The sequence below is a fragment of the Acinonyx jubatus genome, chromosome E2 (assembly GCF_027475565.1).
Source record: "Acinonyx jubatus isolate Ajub_Pintada_27869175 chromosome E2, VMU_Ajub_asm_v1.0, whole genome shotgun sequence".
Classification (NCBI taxonomy): Eukaryota; Metazoa; Chordata; class Mammalia; order Carnivora; family Felidae; genus Acinonyx; species Acinonyx jubatus.
Window position 1 is genome coordinate 38,730,001 of NC_069396.1, and position 17,080 is coordinate 38,747,080.

Genomic DNA, 17,080 nt, shown 5'->3' on the forward strand with positions numbered 1-17,080 from the left:
GTTTGGTTTTTCCTTCTGGAAAGGCAGTGGTTCCCCTGTCAGTTAGTTGTAAAGTGTTACAGCAGTGAAAATTTTAAAAGTATTACAGAAATGGTTTATAATTTGCTACTGTAGAAAACCATTACTTTTAACAGTTATTTTGATTTTTTAAAGTTCATATTTTAGTCATTAACTCTGAAGATAACTTGTTGGTTGAAATAGAGACAATTTTGGGAGCCATATTCTAGCCATACTATCTCTACTAATATGGCATTAAAATTAATAGCAAGTGGCTTCAGAAGGTGAAATAAAGGAGACATACATTACAGTTAACGAACAGAAAGACAAGTTATAATATTTGTTTGTGGTGACCAATGAAAGATTTTTGTATTTTACATGTCTGAAATATGAAAGTTGTTAATGCTGTTGTATCAATAATAGTTATGGACAATAATAGGCTATGAAACATAATTATGATATTTTTAGATTTAGGAAGCAGTGTTGTACATTTGAATGTATGATGGAGGTCATCGTTAACCATATCTCATAACAGCATTTTAGACTTCTTCCCATTGCCTTCTTCAAAGCTATAATTTGCTTTATAAAAAAGTCTATTTTTTTCAGATGAAAAGCAAATGGATTTGAGTTCAGATTTTCTTTATCTCCTGCCCTCACATGAGGATTACAAATAAGATAAAGTAATTTAAAAAGGAGAAATGTTCATATACAAAATTATAGTCCAACTTTCCAGGGATTAGCTTCCATAGATTCCTCCTAGGGTATTTATGCCTGGCTGTGCCTAGAGTTGAAAGTATCCTGTGACAAGGCTTTGATGTGTTACTTTAGTAACTGAATTCTCTTGAGTAAGGATGGAAGATGTGTATTATTTGTGTTGAATTTTGTGTTATAACTAGGGTACATTGTGACCATTTTTGCTAATGCATTTTTGAAGCTTTCAGGCACTTCTTCACAGTCTTTAATGTGCATATGAATCCTCTTGGGCTCTTGTTAAAACACAGATTGTGATTTAGCAGATCTGGGGTAGCCCTGAGAGTATATACTTCTGAAATGTTCTGCAGGAATATCAGTGTTGCTGGTCCTTGGACCACACTTTGAGTAGCAAGATTATGAGAGAAATGGATCCTTGGAGTTGTCTTGCTTGCTTAAAAACCATGCATTTCCCCCCCCCCCCATGCCCCTCCCCCCCATCTCCATATCCCCTCTTCTCAGAAGAAAGTCTCACTAAGTCTAGGTTTGTGCTTTTTTAAAGGCGGCTATTAACAGCCATGTCTTTCCTTTTTTTAAAAAAAAAAAAATAGCAAAACACCGAATTGCCCATAAACCTCACTCCAAACCAAAAACTTCAGATATTTTTGAAGCAGATTTTGCAAATGATGTCAAATCCAAGGATTTGCTTGCTGATAAGGAACTGTGGGCTCGACTTGAAGAACTAGAGAGACAAGAAGAATTGCTGGGTGAACTTGATAGGTACTGAATGACAAATTATCTTTCCAAGAGATTTTGTTTCTAAACACATTTCCTTGTTAGTCTTCTTCCTCATTAATAAAACAATACATGCTCATTGAAGAAAATACATAAAAGTATAATATATTAAAATATCAGTAATCCTCCCACTCGAAAATATGTATTGATTTTCTAGAATATTTTCTGTTAGGACTTGTGCATTCATGCACATGCCCATGCATATGTGTGGGTACAGAAATACTTAAAATCTGTATTCCTATGTTTTTAATAACAAGATTCAGCTATGTTTTGTATAATGAAGTACTAAGGTATATCATATAGTCGACATAATAATTATGGGTGTTTTACATATTTACAATTTAAATGAACTATTTTTATACTGTAGCCAGGATAATGCTGTATATCTAAATGACTTGTTAAAAAGAAAAATTTGCTGTGGATTTGTTTGTTACTGTAAAATGTTTATCCTTGCTTTCCTTTACAAACTTTTCTGTTTATTGAGCAGGCAGTTTGTAATTTGGTCAGGTAGTTATACATATGAACAACTTTTCCAAACTGCTGTTTGAAATATACATTAGCACTCACTTGAAATTGTCAAAATACTCAACGAAATCTATTACTACAGAAGTTCCTATATTATTTTGCTTAAATGATGCACTGTATGCAGTAATTAGTTTCTGTGAAAAATAGGACCTGAAGCACGAAGGATATATGTATATTTTTTTACATTTTACCTACAAATTCTTAGGTCTTTTTGATTAACTGATAATATTCCATTTTTTAAGATCCATCTTGAATCTTGTGATTTTCTTGGGCATGATTTTCTGTTTTTGCATGACGTTATTTCAGTTCTATTGCATTTTTGATTTTGTTATTTTTGTAAGGTCTTCAAATCCTTTGTAGAAATGAAGCATGAAAAATGTACATGTGTGTGTATAAATATAATTATATTCATGTGCATACATATAAATCCTTCAATATAAAAAGTTAAAATAATACATGCTTTAAAGTATTCCAAATATAGAAGTAGAAAATAATAATAAATAGCCCCAGTGTTAATAAACAGAAAATAAATTAGCCCCAGTGTTAATGTTCTGGGGCTATAATTTATGGTCTTTAAATACATATCTCTGTGAATTTCTTGCAAATTTCTTGATTGTATTATTTATATCATATTTACGTTGTGTGTGGCCAGTGTCCTCTTGCAAAGGTAAAAAAATCATCTATATTCTACTTATGTTTGAGTAACTACAACATACAGAATTAGCATAGAGTTTTTTGTTGTTGTTATTTCAAAGTGTTCTTATCAGCTAGAATTCTAGTTAAAAATATCTTATTCAAAATCTTAATTTTTGCCCATTGAAATGAACTGAAAATTAGAATATGTAGTATTTTGATGTGTATGTTTGATCTTAGTTTTCTCTCTTTCTTATTAGTAAGCCTGATACTATGATTGCAAATGGAGAAGATACATCTTCTGAAGAAGAAAAGGAAGATCAGAACATAAATGTGCATGTGATGCACCAAGTAACAGACTCTGTTCATTCCAGCAGTTGTTATAAGGATGTTACACATTCAGAACTGTTCAATGGCCAAGTGAATAGTCAGTTGAACTGTTCAATGATTGGTTCAAATTCTTATCACAGTAATGAAGATGAAGAAGAAGAAGAAGAAGAAGATGATGATGATGATGATGATGATGATGGTGATAATGAAAATGATGTTTTAGGGGTTGGAGATCATTCTGTACCAACAATATATTTTTCTCACACTGTCGAACCTAAGAGGGTTTGTATGCTTTTTGTGTATAATTTAAATATTAACATAATTTAATATAAATATATTCTATAATATTCTTTAAAAGAACAGTGTTAGAGTAATTAATATTGTTGATAGTGCCAAATAATAAAATCATCTTTTGCCTCTTGTTCTGACCAGTTTATCTAAAAAAACGGGGAGAAAAAGTCAATGTCTAGATAGTTCCCATTGGTCCTTTGTTCTTTGAAGACACAGTGGAATTTGAATTGTTTGGGGTCTGGAAAGGAATCAGATTTGAGTAGCAACTACTGTAGCTCCACCTGTCCTTCATTCAGAGAGTTTTCTGAGAATTCTAGAGTTAATTATATTGTGGGTGTTTTGGTGTATTTAGGATGTTGAAAGTGACTATATTAGCTACATTTTTAATTATGCCAGGTTGTTACTTTCTGTGTGGGCATGACATGAATCATGAGCAAAGTGGAAAAGTTCAGGAGGAAGTAAAAAGTAGCTTCTTTTCAGATAAAGTAAATCTAAACATCTGTGGGTAATCGTGACTCTAGAATTTTGGCATTTAAGAACTGGGGGTTATTGTGAGATCTTTTTTTTTTTTTTAAAGTAGTGTTTATTTTTGAGAGAGAGAGAGCACAGAAGCAGGGGAGGGACAGAGAGAGGGAGACACAGAGTCTGAAGCAGGTTCCAGGCTCTGGGCTGTCAGCACAGAGCCCAACGTGAGGCTTGAACCCATGAACTGTGAGATCATGACCTGAGCCAAAGTTGGATGCTTAACCGACTGGGCCACCCAGGCGCCCCTGTAGAGACCTTCTAATACAGGGTTTTTAAGCTTTTCTTTAGTATCAAAAGACTTTTTGTTCCCCTTGTACTTACTGTAGAATCCCAGTATTTAAAATAGATCAAAACAGTTAGTTCTGATTGGAAGGATAGACTACCTTAAATCCATTCCCTTGCTCCCAGTGCTGCTCTCAGTAGCAACTGGGAATTCATCTTTATACTTAAGGCCTAGAAGTCCATAGACCTGGCTAGTAATACAACAGACAGTCCTTTGTCTCAGTGCATTGGTCTTTGTACCACAAGATATCCGTGCAGGGATTGCCTGTATCACAGTTAAGGGTCTGTGGTATCAATCTTAAGTGTCTGTGATTATTATTTAATGAAACATGTTTAAAACATACCTGATATTTCTAAGGTCCCTTAAGTTATCCTGCTGTAGTATGAAGTGAAATAATTTATGGTTTTTTATATGTTAATACTTCAGACTAAAGGGAGCATCTTGTGAGTTCTTTAGAAAAAACTGACGTAATAGCCAGAAAAAGAAATTTGTTTTAGGATTCTTATTTCATGTTTTAAATTTTTGCTTATTTGCATGTTGATAAAATAGGAAGAATAAATAATATTTGTAGGAATTTTGTGAGGAAGAGCAGTCATTATTAATATGGAAAGTGCAGTGTTAGTATTGAGTAGAAGAATGACATAATAATCCTACAGGGTTGGTTTTTATTTTTTAGTCCAATTTCTAAAAACTAGAGGTATTTAAAAAATTCCAAATAATTAAGCATTATCTAATATTGCTTTTATGACTTAAATTTTATATTTTCTTACCAAATATTTCTTTTGGTTAATTATGTTCTTTGTTTTGAAATGCATGATTTAAGCCAAAATTTATATCAAAGTAATGGGGTGATATGAAAACTTATAATAAATCTGTCATTTAATTTAAATGTAATTTGCTTTCTATACAATAATAAAATCCCTAAAGACTAGAATTGGTCATTAAAGAAGATATAATTTAATGCTGTAGAAGTGTGTTAAGGTAAGGACTTCTTAATCCTATAATAGTGTACATCATTTCATGTCAAAAACTGTCTCTCTTCTTTAATTATAAAGTTTATTTGTTTTAGTTTTGGCTTTGATTTAATTTCTCAGAAGGCTTGTAATTTGCTGTGAAATTTTTAGGTCCGAATAAATACTGGAAAAAATACCACTTTAAAATTCAGTGAGAAGAAAGAAGAAGCCAAACGTAAACGAAAGAACAGCTCTGGCAGTGGTCATTCTGCCCAGGAACTGCCTACCATCAGGACTCCTGCTGACATTTATAGGTGAGTGGTATTCACGGGCAACAGGACAAGCTGCCGTCCCCTTACCTCTTTTTGTAACTGAACATTTACAGGAGCAGGTTGCCTGTATCAACAGAAGCCTGTCCGTCACGGACAGGTGAGGGGCTCTGATCGGGTTGGCTTAGTATTTTAAAGGCTCTCCCAGGAGCTGCTGAGCCACCACAGCTGCCCAGTTCAAGAACAGTTGGAACATTGCATGAGTTTCCCCTTTCCCCCCTCTTTGCCAGTGCTATTAAAACATTCTCAATCTTTCTAGTGAAAAAATCATAGTATGTTAACTTTAGAAATGTAAGTTTGGGTTTCCAGTGGGCTGGAACAGTGCTTTCTTTCCTGCCACAGCTATGATGATGCTTGCATGTGGTTTGCCTTTCCACGAAGTAAGTTAAGTATTGCTGTTCCAGTTTTTTGTTGTCTTGTTTGTTGAGAAAGTTATCATTTGGAAATACCTGTTTTCATGACCCATATTTGTAAAATAGTTAAAATTGCTAAATTGTTTTCTAAGTAGGTCTAGATTACATGTAGAATTTTGACAAATTAGACTGTTGTCACCCAGAACATGCTTATAAATAAAGTGCTGTATTAGGCCCCAAAAAATCATATTTTAAAGAATGTAAAATACATCATTTGAAGCTACAAAATTGTCAATTATGAAAATTTTAGATGTAAGTTTGAAAAAAACACTCTAATTTCTAGAAAATATTTTTTAAAATCTTACAAATTCATCCTCGGTTTATGAGTTACCTAAAGTGCGTGTATATGTTTTTGGACATCATAGAGTCTTTGTTGATGTTGTAAATGGAGAATATGTTCCTCGTAAGTCCATCCTGAAGTCTCGCAGCAGAGAGAACAGTGTTTGCAGTGACACCAGTGAAAGCAGTGCTGCTGACTTTGATGACAGACGGGGAGTTCTGAGGAGTATTAGCTGCGAAGAGGCCACTTGTAGTGACACCAGTGAGAGTATTTTGGAAGAGGAACAGGAAGAAAACCATCACAAGAAACTTTTGCCTTTATCAGGAACACCTGAGGTGTGTGTGTATTGTTAACTCTTTATTTCGTATAGTATCTTTCATCACTTTTTGTGAGTTTAAAAAGGTGGTGATAGCAGGGCGCCTGGGTGGCTCAGTCAGTTAAGCGTCTGACTTCAGCTCAGGTTGTGATCTTGTGGTTTGTGAGTTCAAGCCACGCATCGGGCTTGCTGCTGTCAGCGCAGAGCCCGCTTTGGATCATCTGTCCCAGCACTTCCCCCTACCCCCAACTCTCTCTGTCTTTCAAAAATAAACATTAAAAAAAAAAAAGTGGTGTTAGCTCCATTTCAGAAGGGCATATCATTCATTTTCCTGATTTCACAGTTCACTTTTGGAGTCGAAAAGTTATTTCTTTAAAAGAGGCTCTCCTCTCCTTTTTAAAAAATTGCAGCTGCTATATCTCCCTGGTATGGTCTATAAATCTTTAATCTTACAATCTTTAAATTATTATTTGTTTTGTGTAGTTATTTATTGAAGTTAATCAGCTGAGTAATGACATTGTTTATCTTATAGCTTCTTTAGCTGATACATATATTTAATCTCAAAAGTCATGGACCCTAATTAATTCTAGGCTTATTCTTTTTTGATAATTAATAATTTATAAAAAATTAATAGCCACTAGCAAACACACAAGTGCAGATATTATAATCTTAGTTCAAGAAAAATTTTTGGGGGGAAAAGTATTACTAGTCTTAAAGTTCTATTTTTGTGAAATAAGAATTTTAAAGTATCTTCGTTTGCATATACGTTACCTTTTTGACAAGAAGATCATTTAGCAGCTTATTTTAAACGAATTACTACTAGACCAAACTATAGTCATTTTATAATAGTTTATAGGTAGCAGATTATACTTTTCTCTTTTATGTGCTTTAGTTAAAGAAAAAAACTGTATGGCAGGTAATTATCTGAAGTCCTGTGTTTTGGCTTGTGCCAGTGACATATTTATTTTTGGGGGTTATGGAGCCATTTTACAATTTAAAGAAAGTTGTAGATCCTCTCCTCAGAAAAAGTCAGTGCACACATATACATTCTTATCCACCACATTGCACACACTTGTGTGGGGGGGGAATGGTACTGAGGGATCCCAAAACAAAAATTCCTATCTATGAAATAGTCATATGTTAGGGTTTCCATTATTCCCAGGGATGATTTCTTCAATTTTTTTTGTTCTGGGTGTATCTCAAATTTTCAATTTATAAAGTATTTAGAAAAACTGGGGAACTCATACCTGTATCAAACTGATATACCCATTTGTGCATACATTCAATACATATAAAATATATATGTTTATATATAAATAAGCATATGTAAAACTTCTATTGCTTATACTGAATGGTAACTTAATGGTAATAATAGTACTCAACTGTCACTGGGGATGGAGATCATTAGCATTTAGGGACAGCATGTATGATTAGAATTAGAATGTTCTCCTCCCCATTATATCACCTGATATAATCATCTCAGTTGACGTAGAAAGTATCTCATTTAACAGTCTTCCATACTGTTAGAAAAACAGGTAATGGATGTAGACCTTTGCTACTTTTTATTTATTTAAGTTTACTTATTATGAGAGAGAGAGAGAGTGCTCCCGAGCAGGGGAGGGGCAGAGAGAGAGAGAGAGGGAGACAGAGAATCCCAAGGGTGCTCCATACTCAGCACAGAGCCCTGTGCAGGCTCGATCTCAGCACCATGAGGTCATGACCTGAGCTGAAATCAAGAGTCAGACACTCAACTGACCGAGCCACCCAGGTGCCCAACTTTTACTTTATAAGGACTTAGTGTATCATGGTATAGCTAGACCTCAAGTCTGGGACTTAGTTTTATTTCACTCTAACTAGCTTTGTACTTCATATTGAACAGTTTTTGTTAGCATTCTAGATGCTATAAATTTTTTTTAACATGAAAACAAATAGTTCATGCATATGACAAGTACTTTAAAAGATCTGCTTTTCAGTATCTTTAAACGCTGAGTGTCTCTTTTTTCAAAAGCATTTTTAATATAGTAAGAAGGCTCAGTGAGCATCATCCTATTTTATCATCCTATTTTATCAATAGGAGTTTTGAGAAAGTAGACTTTAAGTTTCTTTTAAGAGCTTGGATTTCACCCAAGTTCTTGAAATACTGTGGGAGGGTAGGGGCATTCTTGTTTTTTCATTTCTTTGGTGGGGCAAGGTGGAGGGGATGGCTTTTTAAACTTTTCAGGTGATACACTGTCTTAACTCAGTTTGTACTCTTGGTAGACAAAAACAAGCAAAATACACATGAAAGTTTAGGTGTCAAATTTTACTTTGTATGTAATGAGTTTTTAGAAGATGAAAGGTGGGGGGGATCCAAATACCAGAGACCTTAAAAATAAAATTGTTACCAAATCCTTGGTTTTTACAGATCTTTATGTAAAAAGATATATGAAGATGTATGTATCTTTGGTTGTATTTCCAGCATTTTGTACACATTACTTTTGTTCCAGTTGAACAAACAGTTGACTACATTATATCCAGCAAATATCCAGCTGAAACGAAAGAACCATTTTGTGTGTGTGTGTGTGTGGAACATCTGATTTCCATCATTGAATTAAGTGTAGCAAATTTTGAGACTGATGCTGTCTCCACTAGTATCAGCACTTAATTTTTCAGTTTACACTGATCTCTTGAGTAAAATTGAGGCAAGATGCAATAAAATATTCCAAGTAATTGCATACATGGACACCACCTAAGAGATGTCACTACTGCTGAAAAGTAAGCTATTGGCTAGCTGGCAGCATGGCCTCCATAGGATAGCTCATTCGTCAGCTCACGTTTGACACCCTAATAGCATTTTTTAGTTTAATACATTAGTTCTCACGTCATGGTCTGGACGTGAATGTATGAAAATTGGAGACCTTTTACATACCCATTTTTGTTTAATCCCAGATAAAACATTCATTTTACATTTTGCTTTCTTACATGTATATTATAAAAATCTATTTATATTTGGTGATGTCATTAAGATACATTTTAATGGTAGTTGACTTCTCTAAACAGTTTATATTTTGATGTGTATTTATCCAAGAATCTTAAGAATTCATTTTTTTTAACATTTATTCATTTTTTGATAGAGACAGCGTGAGTGGGGAAGGGGCAGAGAGAGAGGGAGACACAGATCCAAAGCAGGCTCCAGGCTCTGAGCTGGCAGCCCAGAGCCCGATGTGGGGCTCGAAGCCATGAACCATGAGATCATGACCTGAGCTGAAGTCAGATGCTTAACCGACTGAGCCACCCAGGCACCCCAAGAATTTACTTCTAATGAAAGGAAATGTCTAATTGGCAAATACAGGATCAAGATTTTGTGGGCATCTTATTTGATTTTATTACCATAATCTGACTTTTGTCTTCTAGGCTTTTTCTGGAACTGTAATAGAAAAAGAATTTCTATCGCCCTCCTTAACACCACACCCAACCATGGTTCATCCTGTATTACCCACCATTCCAGAACGAAAAGAAGTCTTGTCAGAAATATCAGAAGAAACTACCAAGAGGGTTTCAAAGTTCAAAGCTGCCAGATTGCAGCAGAAAAACTAGGGTCTGCCAAGGAGTTTACATCCTAGAACCTCGTTTTGCATTTCTTTAGAATCTGTATAGCAAAATATGTTACATGTAGTTGAAATAAGGCATCCTGAATGCATTTGGCAGCAACTTCTCTTACTGTTATCAGTGGTATTAAAAAGAAAGTAAATGTTTGAATACTTTAATATTCAGCTTGTTTTGTTAATTCTCTGAATACTGTCAATACTGTTGTCTAAGTTTTCTTAGGATGCGGTGGCAGTATTTGGAATTATTTTTCAAAGAATACTGTTCATATGTATTGTTTTTGTGTTTTGAAGTAAATACAGGCAGTTTTGTGCCAGCTGTGAAGTTGTGCATACCATATGGACCATTATAAGGAAACTTTTAAAATTTCAAATAGATTCAACAATTATATTCCTTACTTTAGCATTTTAAAGGCACTTTAAAAAAATCTACTTCTTGTAGGTTTTGCAGCTAGGTGGCTATTTAAAAAACCTCTCTCTCCTCTTCGACTGTCATTCTATCATCTCTGAGGCAGAAAACTACATGTACCCTTTGGGAAAGTTTCTTTGATTGGAAGAATGGTATTTTGTAAAACATTTTTTTTTCAAGTAAAAATTTTATGAAACTTGGTCTCTAAAATGTGAGCTTTATGATTCAGAGTTGAATTATAGAAATAAATGTCTTTGATTCATATGTATGCTACATGTACCACACAATGAATCCTTGAATTCTTACAATTCCATAGGCAATTCTTCTCCCTTAAGTTGTTCACTTTTAACTGGCATTATATTTTGGGAGAGAAGGAGAGGTTGTGTAGATGCTAAAAAAAACATTTTTTTAAAATAAATTTTAATTTTAATTTTTCCACCATTGTCATTCTCCAGGGCTACTTTCTTACTAGTAAATAATTGATATAACATATTGACTGTTAGCAAAAATCTTTAAAATAAAGAGAAATTTATTCTAACATTGAAAGTTATACTGCAAGTGTTAACCATTAGCTTGATGCATGCTGAAATGTAGCTTTTAAAAAGCATTCTGCATTAGTGCTAAAATAAGCCATCAATGCCAGTCCACCCTCTCTATTCATGGCTAAATATTTAAGGTTATTTATAGCTTCTTTAATGAATTCTTGCTTAAACAAAGTGAAATTATGTCCTAGAAAAGTAGAAGCTATTTGTAACTAGAACAGCACAACTGTAAAAGTTTTATGAATATGTATTTTAATAATAAGGGGGTGAGCCTGAATCTCCACAAGTTAATGGATAATTCAGAACAAAGGACTGATTTTGAAAGATAGCCTAGAAATGTAGAAGACTTGTTCTTTAGTAAATTTTAGTCAACTGTGCATATATTTTTAGTTAAAACTTTCAGCCCCTCCCCCACAAAAAACCAAGAATACCATCACACACACCCAAAGGAGCTCCTGACTCCCAAATGAAATGTTATTCAAGTGAGCTGTGCTAGATCTTTCCCCCAGTAACAAAGTTTGTTGTGGGACTATTGTGATATTCTTTACAGACATGTAATTTCAAGAGTACTGTCATTAAATAATTTTTCATAATTTGAGCCTGTCGTTGTTTATGTATTATGTTACTTCTTGCAAATAAGATGTTCCCTCATAGAACAAGATGGTAGTAGAAGCAAAGAAAAAGTGTTTGATAACATTTTCTTATGTCTTGCTGAAGACCAGATGAAGTGGTGTAGCCCCATTTCATAGCCTCAGTCTTACAACAGAGTTTCAGCTGTAACTTAGCGTAGCTTTATTTATCATGTTAAATTCACGTTTCAGTGGGTTAAAATGAAGCTGGTCATAAGTGTTCTCTTTTAGACAATTGTAAAACAATACCAGAAATTTTTTTTTAATTTTGAACTAATTTTAGACTTCTAGAAGAATTGCAAAATAGTACAGTTTCTGTATACCTCTTACTCAGTTTCTGCTAAATTATAATCTATAACCACAATACAGTTATGAAAACCACAAACTTGGTGTTGGTGCAGTGCCATTGACTGATTTACAGATCTTATTTGAATTTCACCAACTTTTTCACTAGGTGTTCTTTTTCTGTTCCAGGACCCTATCTAGGATCCCATCTTGGCGTTTGTTTATTACTGCTCCTTAGTCTGACAGTTTGTTGTTTGTTTGTTGTTTTTTATGACTTTGAAGTATTGGAAGAGTACTGGTCAGGTATTTTGTTGGATGATCCTCAGTTTGAGTTTGATGTACTCACATAATTAGAATGAGGTTTTGCATTTTTGGCAAGAATATCACAGAAATGCATCATATCAAGAGGTGCATTTCATTGTGTCATTTCAAGGGGTCCAGAATTCATTATGTTAACCTTGATCACTTGGTTAAGGTGGTGTCTGCTGGGTTTCTCCACTATAAAGTTACTGTCTTTTCCTTTGTAGTTAATAAATACCTTTTAGGAGATACTTTGAGATTATGCAGATTGTTTTTTTTTTCTCTTTAATCTTAAGCCCAAGAATTTTTGCATTCATTGGTAGATCTTGTCTGCAACAGTTATTACTGTAGGATTTGCCTAATGGTGATTTTGTTTTGCCCTTCCTTCCTTCCTTCCTTCCTTCCTTCCTTCCTTCCTTCCTTCCCTCCTTCCCTCCCTCCCTCCCTCCCCCTCCCCACCCCCAATTTAATGTAGTGGAGGGGCTCCTCTGAAGCTATTTTAATGCTTCTGTTGAGAATTAATTAGCTTTATTAACATCAAGATGTCTGGGTACTTTATTTTTTTTACATTTATTCCTTAGAATTCTTTTGTAATGAAAAGATGTGCCGTTCTCTCCCCACCCCCACCCCTGCTGTTTATTAATTATATCAGTATGAACTTGGATATTTATTTTAGTCTATGGGTTAAGATCCAGTTATCATTGTTTTGTTTGTTCACATTGTTCTACATTTGACCATTAGGAACTTCTTTGAGTTCACACCTGACCCTGAATTCTTTCAAGAAATCACCATATTTTTGTTTGAATATTTTTAACTCCACAAAATGTTACAGGCTTATCTTATATTTTTCCTGCTCCAGCCTTAAGATCATCAGTCACTTCTCCAGGGAGCCCTTATTCCTTTTATTGGAGAAAGTTGTTTAAAAACCACCATTTCTCATGTGGGTGTGGGTATTGCCATTGTGGTGTCATTGCTAGAAACCCTTCCTCAGTAGTTAGAGCTAGGAAATTATGTATACTAACCACTGCATGTGTTTACATATTTGTCTGTTTCTGTATGTTAAAAAACATACAAGTTTATACTGACACTTCGATTCTAACGCCACAGGATTTGTTCCAGTTTTTCCTTATTTGTGACTTTTTTCTCCCAACAGTGAGAAACCTGCCTTTTACTATCTACAAGGTATTTGCCTATTTTTTATTTATTTTTTTAAGGAAATTTTTAAAGTTTATTTTGAGAGAGAGAGCATGTGTAGATCCTTGGGGGGTGGGGAGGAGCAGAGAGAGGCAGAGAATCCCAAGCAGGCTCCACGCTGTCAAGTGCAGAGCCCAATGTGGGGCTCTATCCTGTGAACCATGAGAACCTGTGAACCTGAGCCGAAATTGACTTGGATGCTTAACCAACTTAGCTACCCAGGCGCTCCCCATCCATCCTCTCTCTCCCTTTCTCTCTGCCCTTCTCCCCACCCCGCCCCACCAGGCATGTGTGGACGTGCACATTCTCATATTCTCTCTCTTTCTCAAGATAAATAAACTTAAAAAAATTTATGCACATAAAAGTAGTTTCAGAGTGCTAATTCTTATTCCCAGGAGAAACATTCATTAACTACATTGCACTATTTATGTTATTTTTTTTCTTTAGCTATCAGTCAAGAAACTTCTCCAAAGTTGTTAGTTTTTTTTCTTTCTCACTCCCCTCACTGTTTGTTATTCATTTGTAATATGAATATTACAAATGTTACAGATATTAGGTTCATTTGTTACTGTTTGTGTTCCAGTTTGGATTCTCCACATCCTTGTTGGTGTTAATGGTTTAACTTGGTGGTATGTGAGGGGTATGTGAACTTTAATGTGGTTCTGACAGTCACAACTACATAAAAAGGTAAACATGGAGAAGTGTCACACCTTCTTCTTGCCTGCTACCCTGCTTCCATTCCCATCTTGCTATCACTTCGCCACCTACCCATGCACATACCAGTCTATTTTCTCATTCCATTGCACTTTTTTCCTCTCAGTTAATAGTATGCTCTGGTAATCACTGTATGTCAGTTTATAGAGATCTTCCTCTTTTTTTTTTTTTTTTAAAACAGATTTTGTATTCTCTTAGGTAGTTGTAACGTGGTTTATTCAGCACTTTCTTTGGGCATTATTCCTGGTATTTTGCAATTACAAACAACGATGCAATGAGCAAGTTCAGTGTATGTGTATCTTTGTGCATGGAAGGGGTATCTTCAAGGTAGATTCCTAGAAGTAGGATTGATGGGCCATGTGCATAATTACTCTATGACTTCTTTTAAACAGTGTAAAGTCTGTTTTTGAATGTATTCTCATATTAAGGACATGGTTTTAACATGTATGTTTGCATATCTACATTCATTGATGATTCTTTGATAATAACTCTGTGACACTAGTATCCTAAAGGGACTTCAAAAAGTCAAAAATATTAAGTATAGTGATCATGTTCATTTTGCTATATTTTTATTTATTATACTTTTTGGGGAAATTGGCCATGCATGTGATTTATAAGAGCTTTCCATTCATTGGAATATTTCCAAATTTTATTTTTTTTAATTTAAAAAATGTTTTTATTTTAGTGTGTACAGGGGAGAGGGGCAGAAAGAGAGAAAGAGAGAATCTTAAGCAGGCTCCATGCTCAGCAAGGAGCCCGATGCAGGGCTCAATCCCACGACCCTGGGACCATGACCTGAGCCGAAATCAAGAGTTGGACACTCAACTTGACTGAGCCACCCAGGTGGCCCTGGAATATGTCCACATTTTAGAAGTGCATATACCTCATTGTATTAGATTTATTTTTCTCTTCGAAGGAACAACTTTTCAAGGATACTAATCTTTATCTGTGTGTTCTTTTGGTGAGTAACATATAGACTTTCAATTGAATGCTTGTTGAATGAATTCTTTAACTACAACAGATATTTGTGGTTTATATATTTAATCTGTTGGCCAATATTGTCAAGTTTTTACATTTTACAATGCTTTCTCAGTTTAAATTTCATCTTCTAGGAAGATCATTAGGATATGAAGGAGTTTTTGTAGTTCCCTTAAATAATGGATGGATTTGTAAGGAACTGCATAATATTTTTGAGCACTTACTATGTGTCACGTATTTTTTGTGTTCTTTATATGGACTGTTTCATTTAATGCAGTAGCCCAGTTAGGTAGATACTGGTTTTGTTTTTTTTGTTTGTTTGTTTGTTTGTTTTTAATCCCCTCTATTTTAGAGATGAGGAAACTAACTCAGATTAAGCAACATTTTAAGTCCCAGGGCTGTTAAAGTGGTGGAATTCGGATTTAAAGCCAGCAGCTTTGCTCCATAATCAGCACTCTTAACACACGTTTTTGACATTTAAATTGTCTGCCTTCTAAACAAGAGCAAGTAGGTAGTAAGAAAATATGTGATCTCTAGAACATCTGAATACTTGCTGACTCATTGTGAGGCCACCTTTTAAAAAATCTGAATTGGAAACCTGCTCTGTTTCTTAAACACACGTTAAGAGAGTTCATTTTGACTTGGTGGAATGGAGGTGGAGTTTCAACTATGTTGTTTGGCCATATGTGTAAAAAAAAGGAGTGTGCAGAGAGAAAACAGGAAAAGTATAAAGAGAAGTAATCATTGTACCAGTATTTCATGGAGAAACGACACATTTTTAAAATGTGAATTTAGGCATTATGTGCGTTTAAGTATAGAATTAGTATATTCACAATCCAGTGACCTCAGAGTGACCCTCCTTGTCCTTAAAATTTTTTTTGCCTTACCGTATTTCATATGACATTAATGTAGCTAGCTAAATATTTTTCTAGTATAACAGTTTCCATCTTTTGTGTGTTTGTGATACTTCTCTGTTTTTGTCTTTTTCTGTATACATACCTGGGCATAATAGTAATATTATATTGTTACTGTAAACTGTTCTTAACCTGACAATGCTTTGTTAACTCAGGTTTAGTGTAAGTTTATTGTAATCACTCTTACTGGGACTTACTCTACTATTTGGGCATTCTGTTTACCCTGATTATTTGTTGCCTCCACACAGTGCCCTTTACTACTGTTCAGGTTAAGTGCTTTTTGTTTTCCTGTTATCTCTACTGATTTGGAAATTATGTATTTGCTATATATTAATTTTTTGACACTCTCCTATAAAAATGTGCACCTTTTTTTGGTTCTGTTTTTTTCTAACAGTTTTATTGAGGCATAATTTATATACCATAACATCCATTTTTAAGTGTGCAGTTTAGCGTTTTTCAACTTCAAGTTGTGCTGCTATTACTACAACCCAGTTTTAGAATATTTACATCATGCTAAGAAGATCCGTTGTACCCATTTATAGTCAGTTCCTATTTATATCTCTGCCTCAGGCAACCATGAATTTGCTTTCTGTAGATTTCCATTTTCTGCACAGTTAATATAAATGGAATTGCACAATATGTAGTCTTTTGCATCTGTCTTTGATTTGGCGTCAGGTTTTTGAGGTTCATCTGTGTTGTCTTCTGTGTCCGTAGTTCCTTCTTGGTCCTGCATAGTATTCCATTGTATGGACATACCACATTTTGTTTATTTCATGGTTGACGAACATTTGGATTGTTCAGTTTTCTGGCTATTATGAATAAATGCTGTGAATATTCATTCTGCCAGGTTTTGTGTGGACATATGTTCTTTATTTCTCTTGAGTAGATAATGTATGAGTGGGATTGCTAGACTGGATGATGAATTTAGGTTTAGCTTTTTAAGACATTACACAGTTTTCCCAAGTATATTTTTATATGCCTCCAATGTATGAGATTTCTAGTTTCTCCATATCCTTGGTTACGTGGTATTGTCTTTTTCATTCTAGCCATTCTTGTGGCTATAAAGCATTATTTCATTGTTTTAAATTTGCACTTCTGTATTGACTAACAATGTTGAGAACTTTCATGTGCTGTTAGCCATTGTGTCTTCCTTGTAGTGTCTATTCAGATT

At 34.5% G+C, this 17,080-nt stretch overlaps 1 protein-coding gene across 3 annotated transcripts in view; it reads left to right on the forward strand.

Annotated features, from left to right (window-relative positions):
- Positions 1 to 11,493, forward strand: part of URI1 (URI1 prefoldin like chaperone) — a 99,620-nt gene extending 88,127 nt beyond the window's left edge. For all 3 annotated transcript variants that reach the window (XM_027044939.2, XM_053210894.1, XM_027044938.2), the window contains 5 exons: positions 1,299 to 1,467; positions 2,901 to 3,252; positions 5,194 to 5,336; positions 6,130 to 6,379; positions 9,754 to 11,493. In XM_027044939.2, the coding sequence (XP_026900740.1) occupies positions 1,299 to 1,467; positions 2,901 to 3,252; positions 5,194 to 5,336; positions 6,130 to 6,379; positions 9,754 to 9,936 (1,097 nt within the window). In that variant the 3' untranslated portion in view covers positions 9,937 to 11,493. The remainder of the gene's footprint in view (positions 1 to 1,298; positions 1,468 to 2,900; positions 3,253 to 5,193; positions 5,337 to 6,129; positions 6,380 to 9,753) is intronic.
- The last annotated feature ends 5,587 nt before the right edge of the window (positions 11,494 to 17,080 follow it).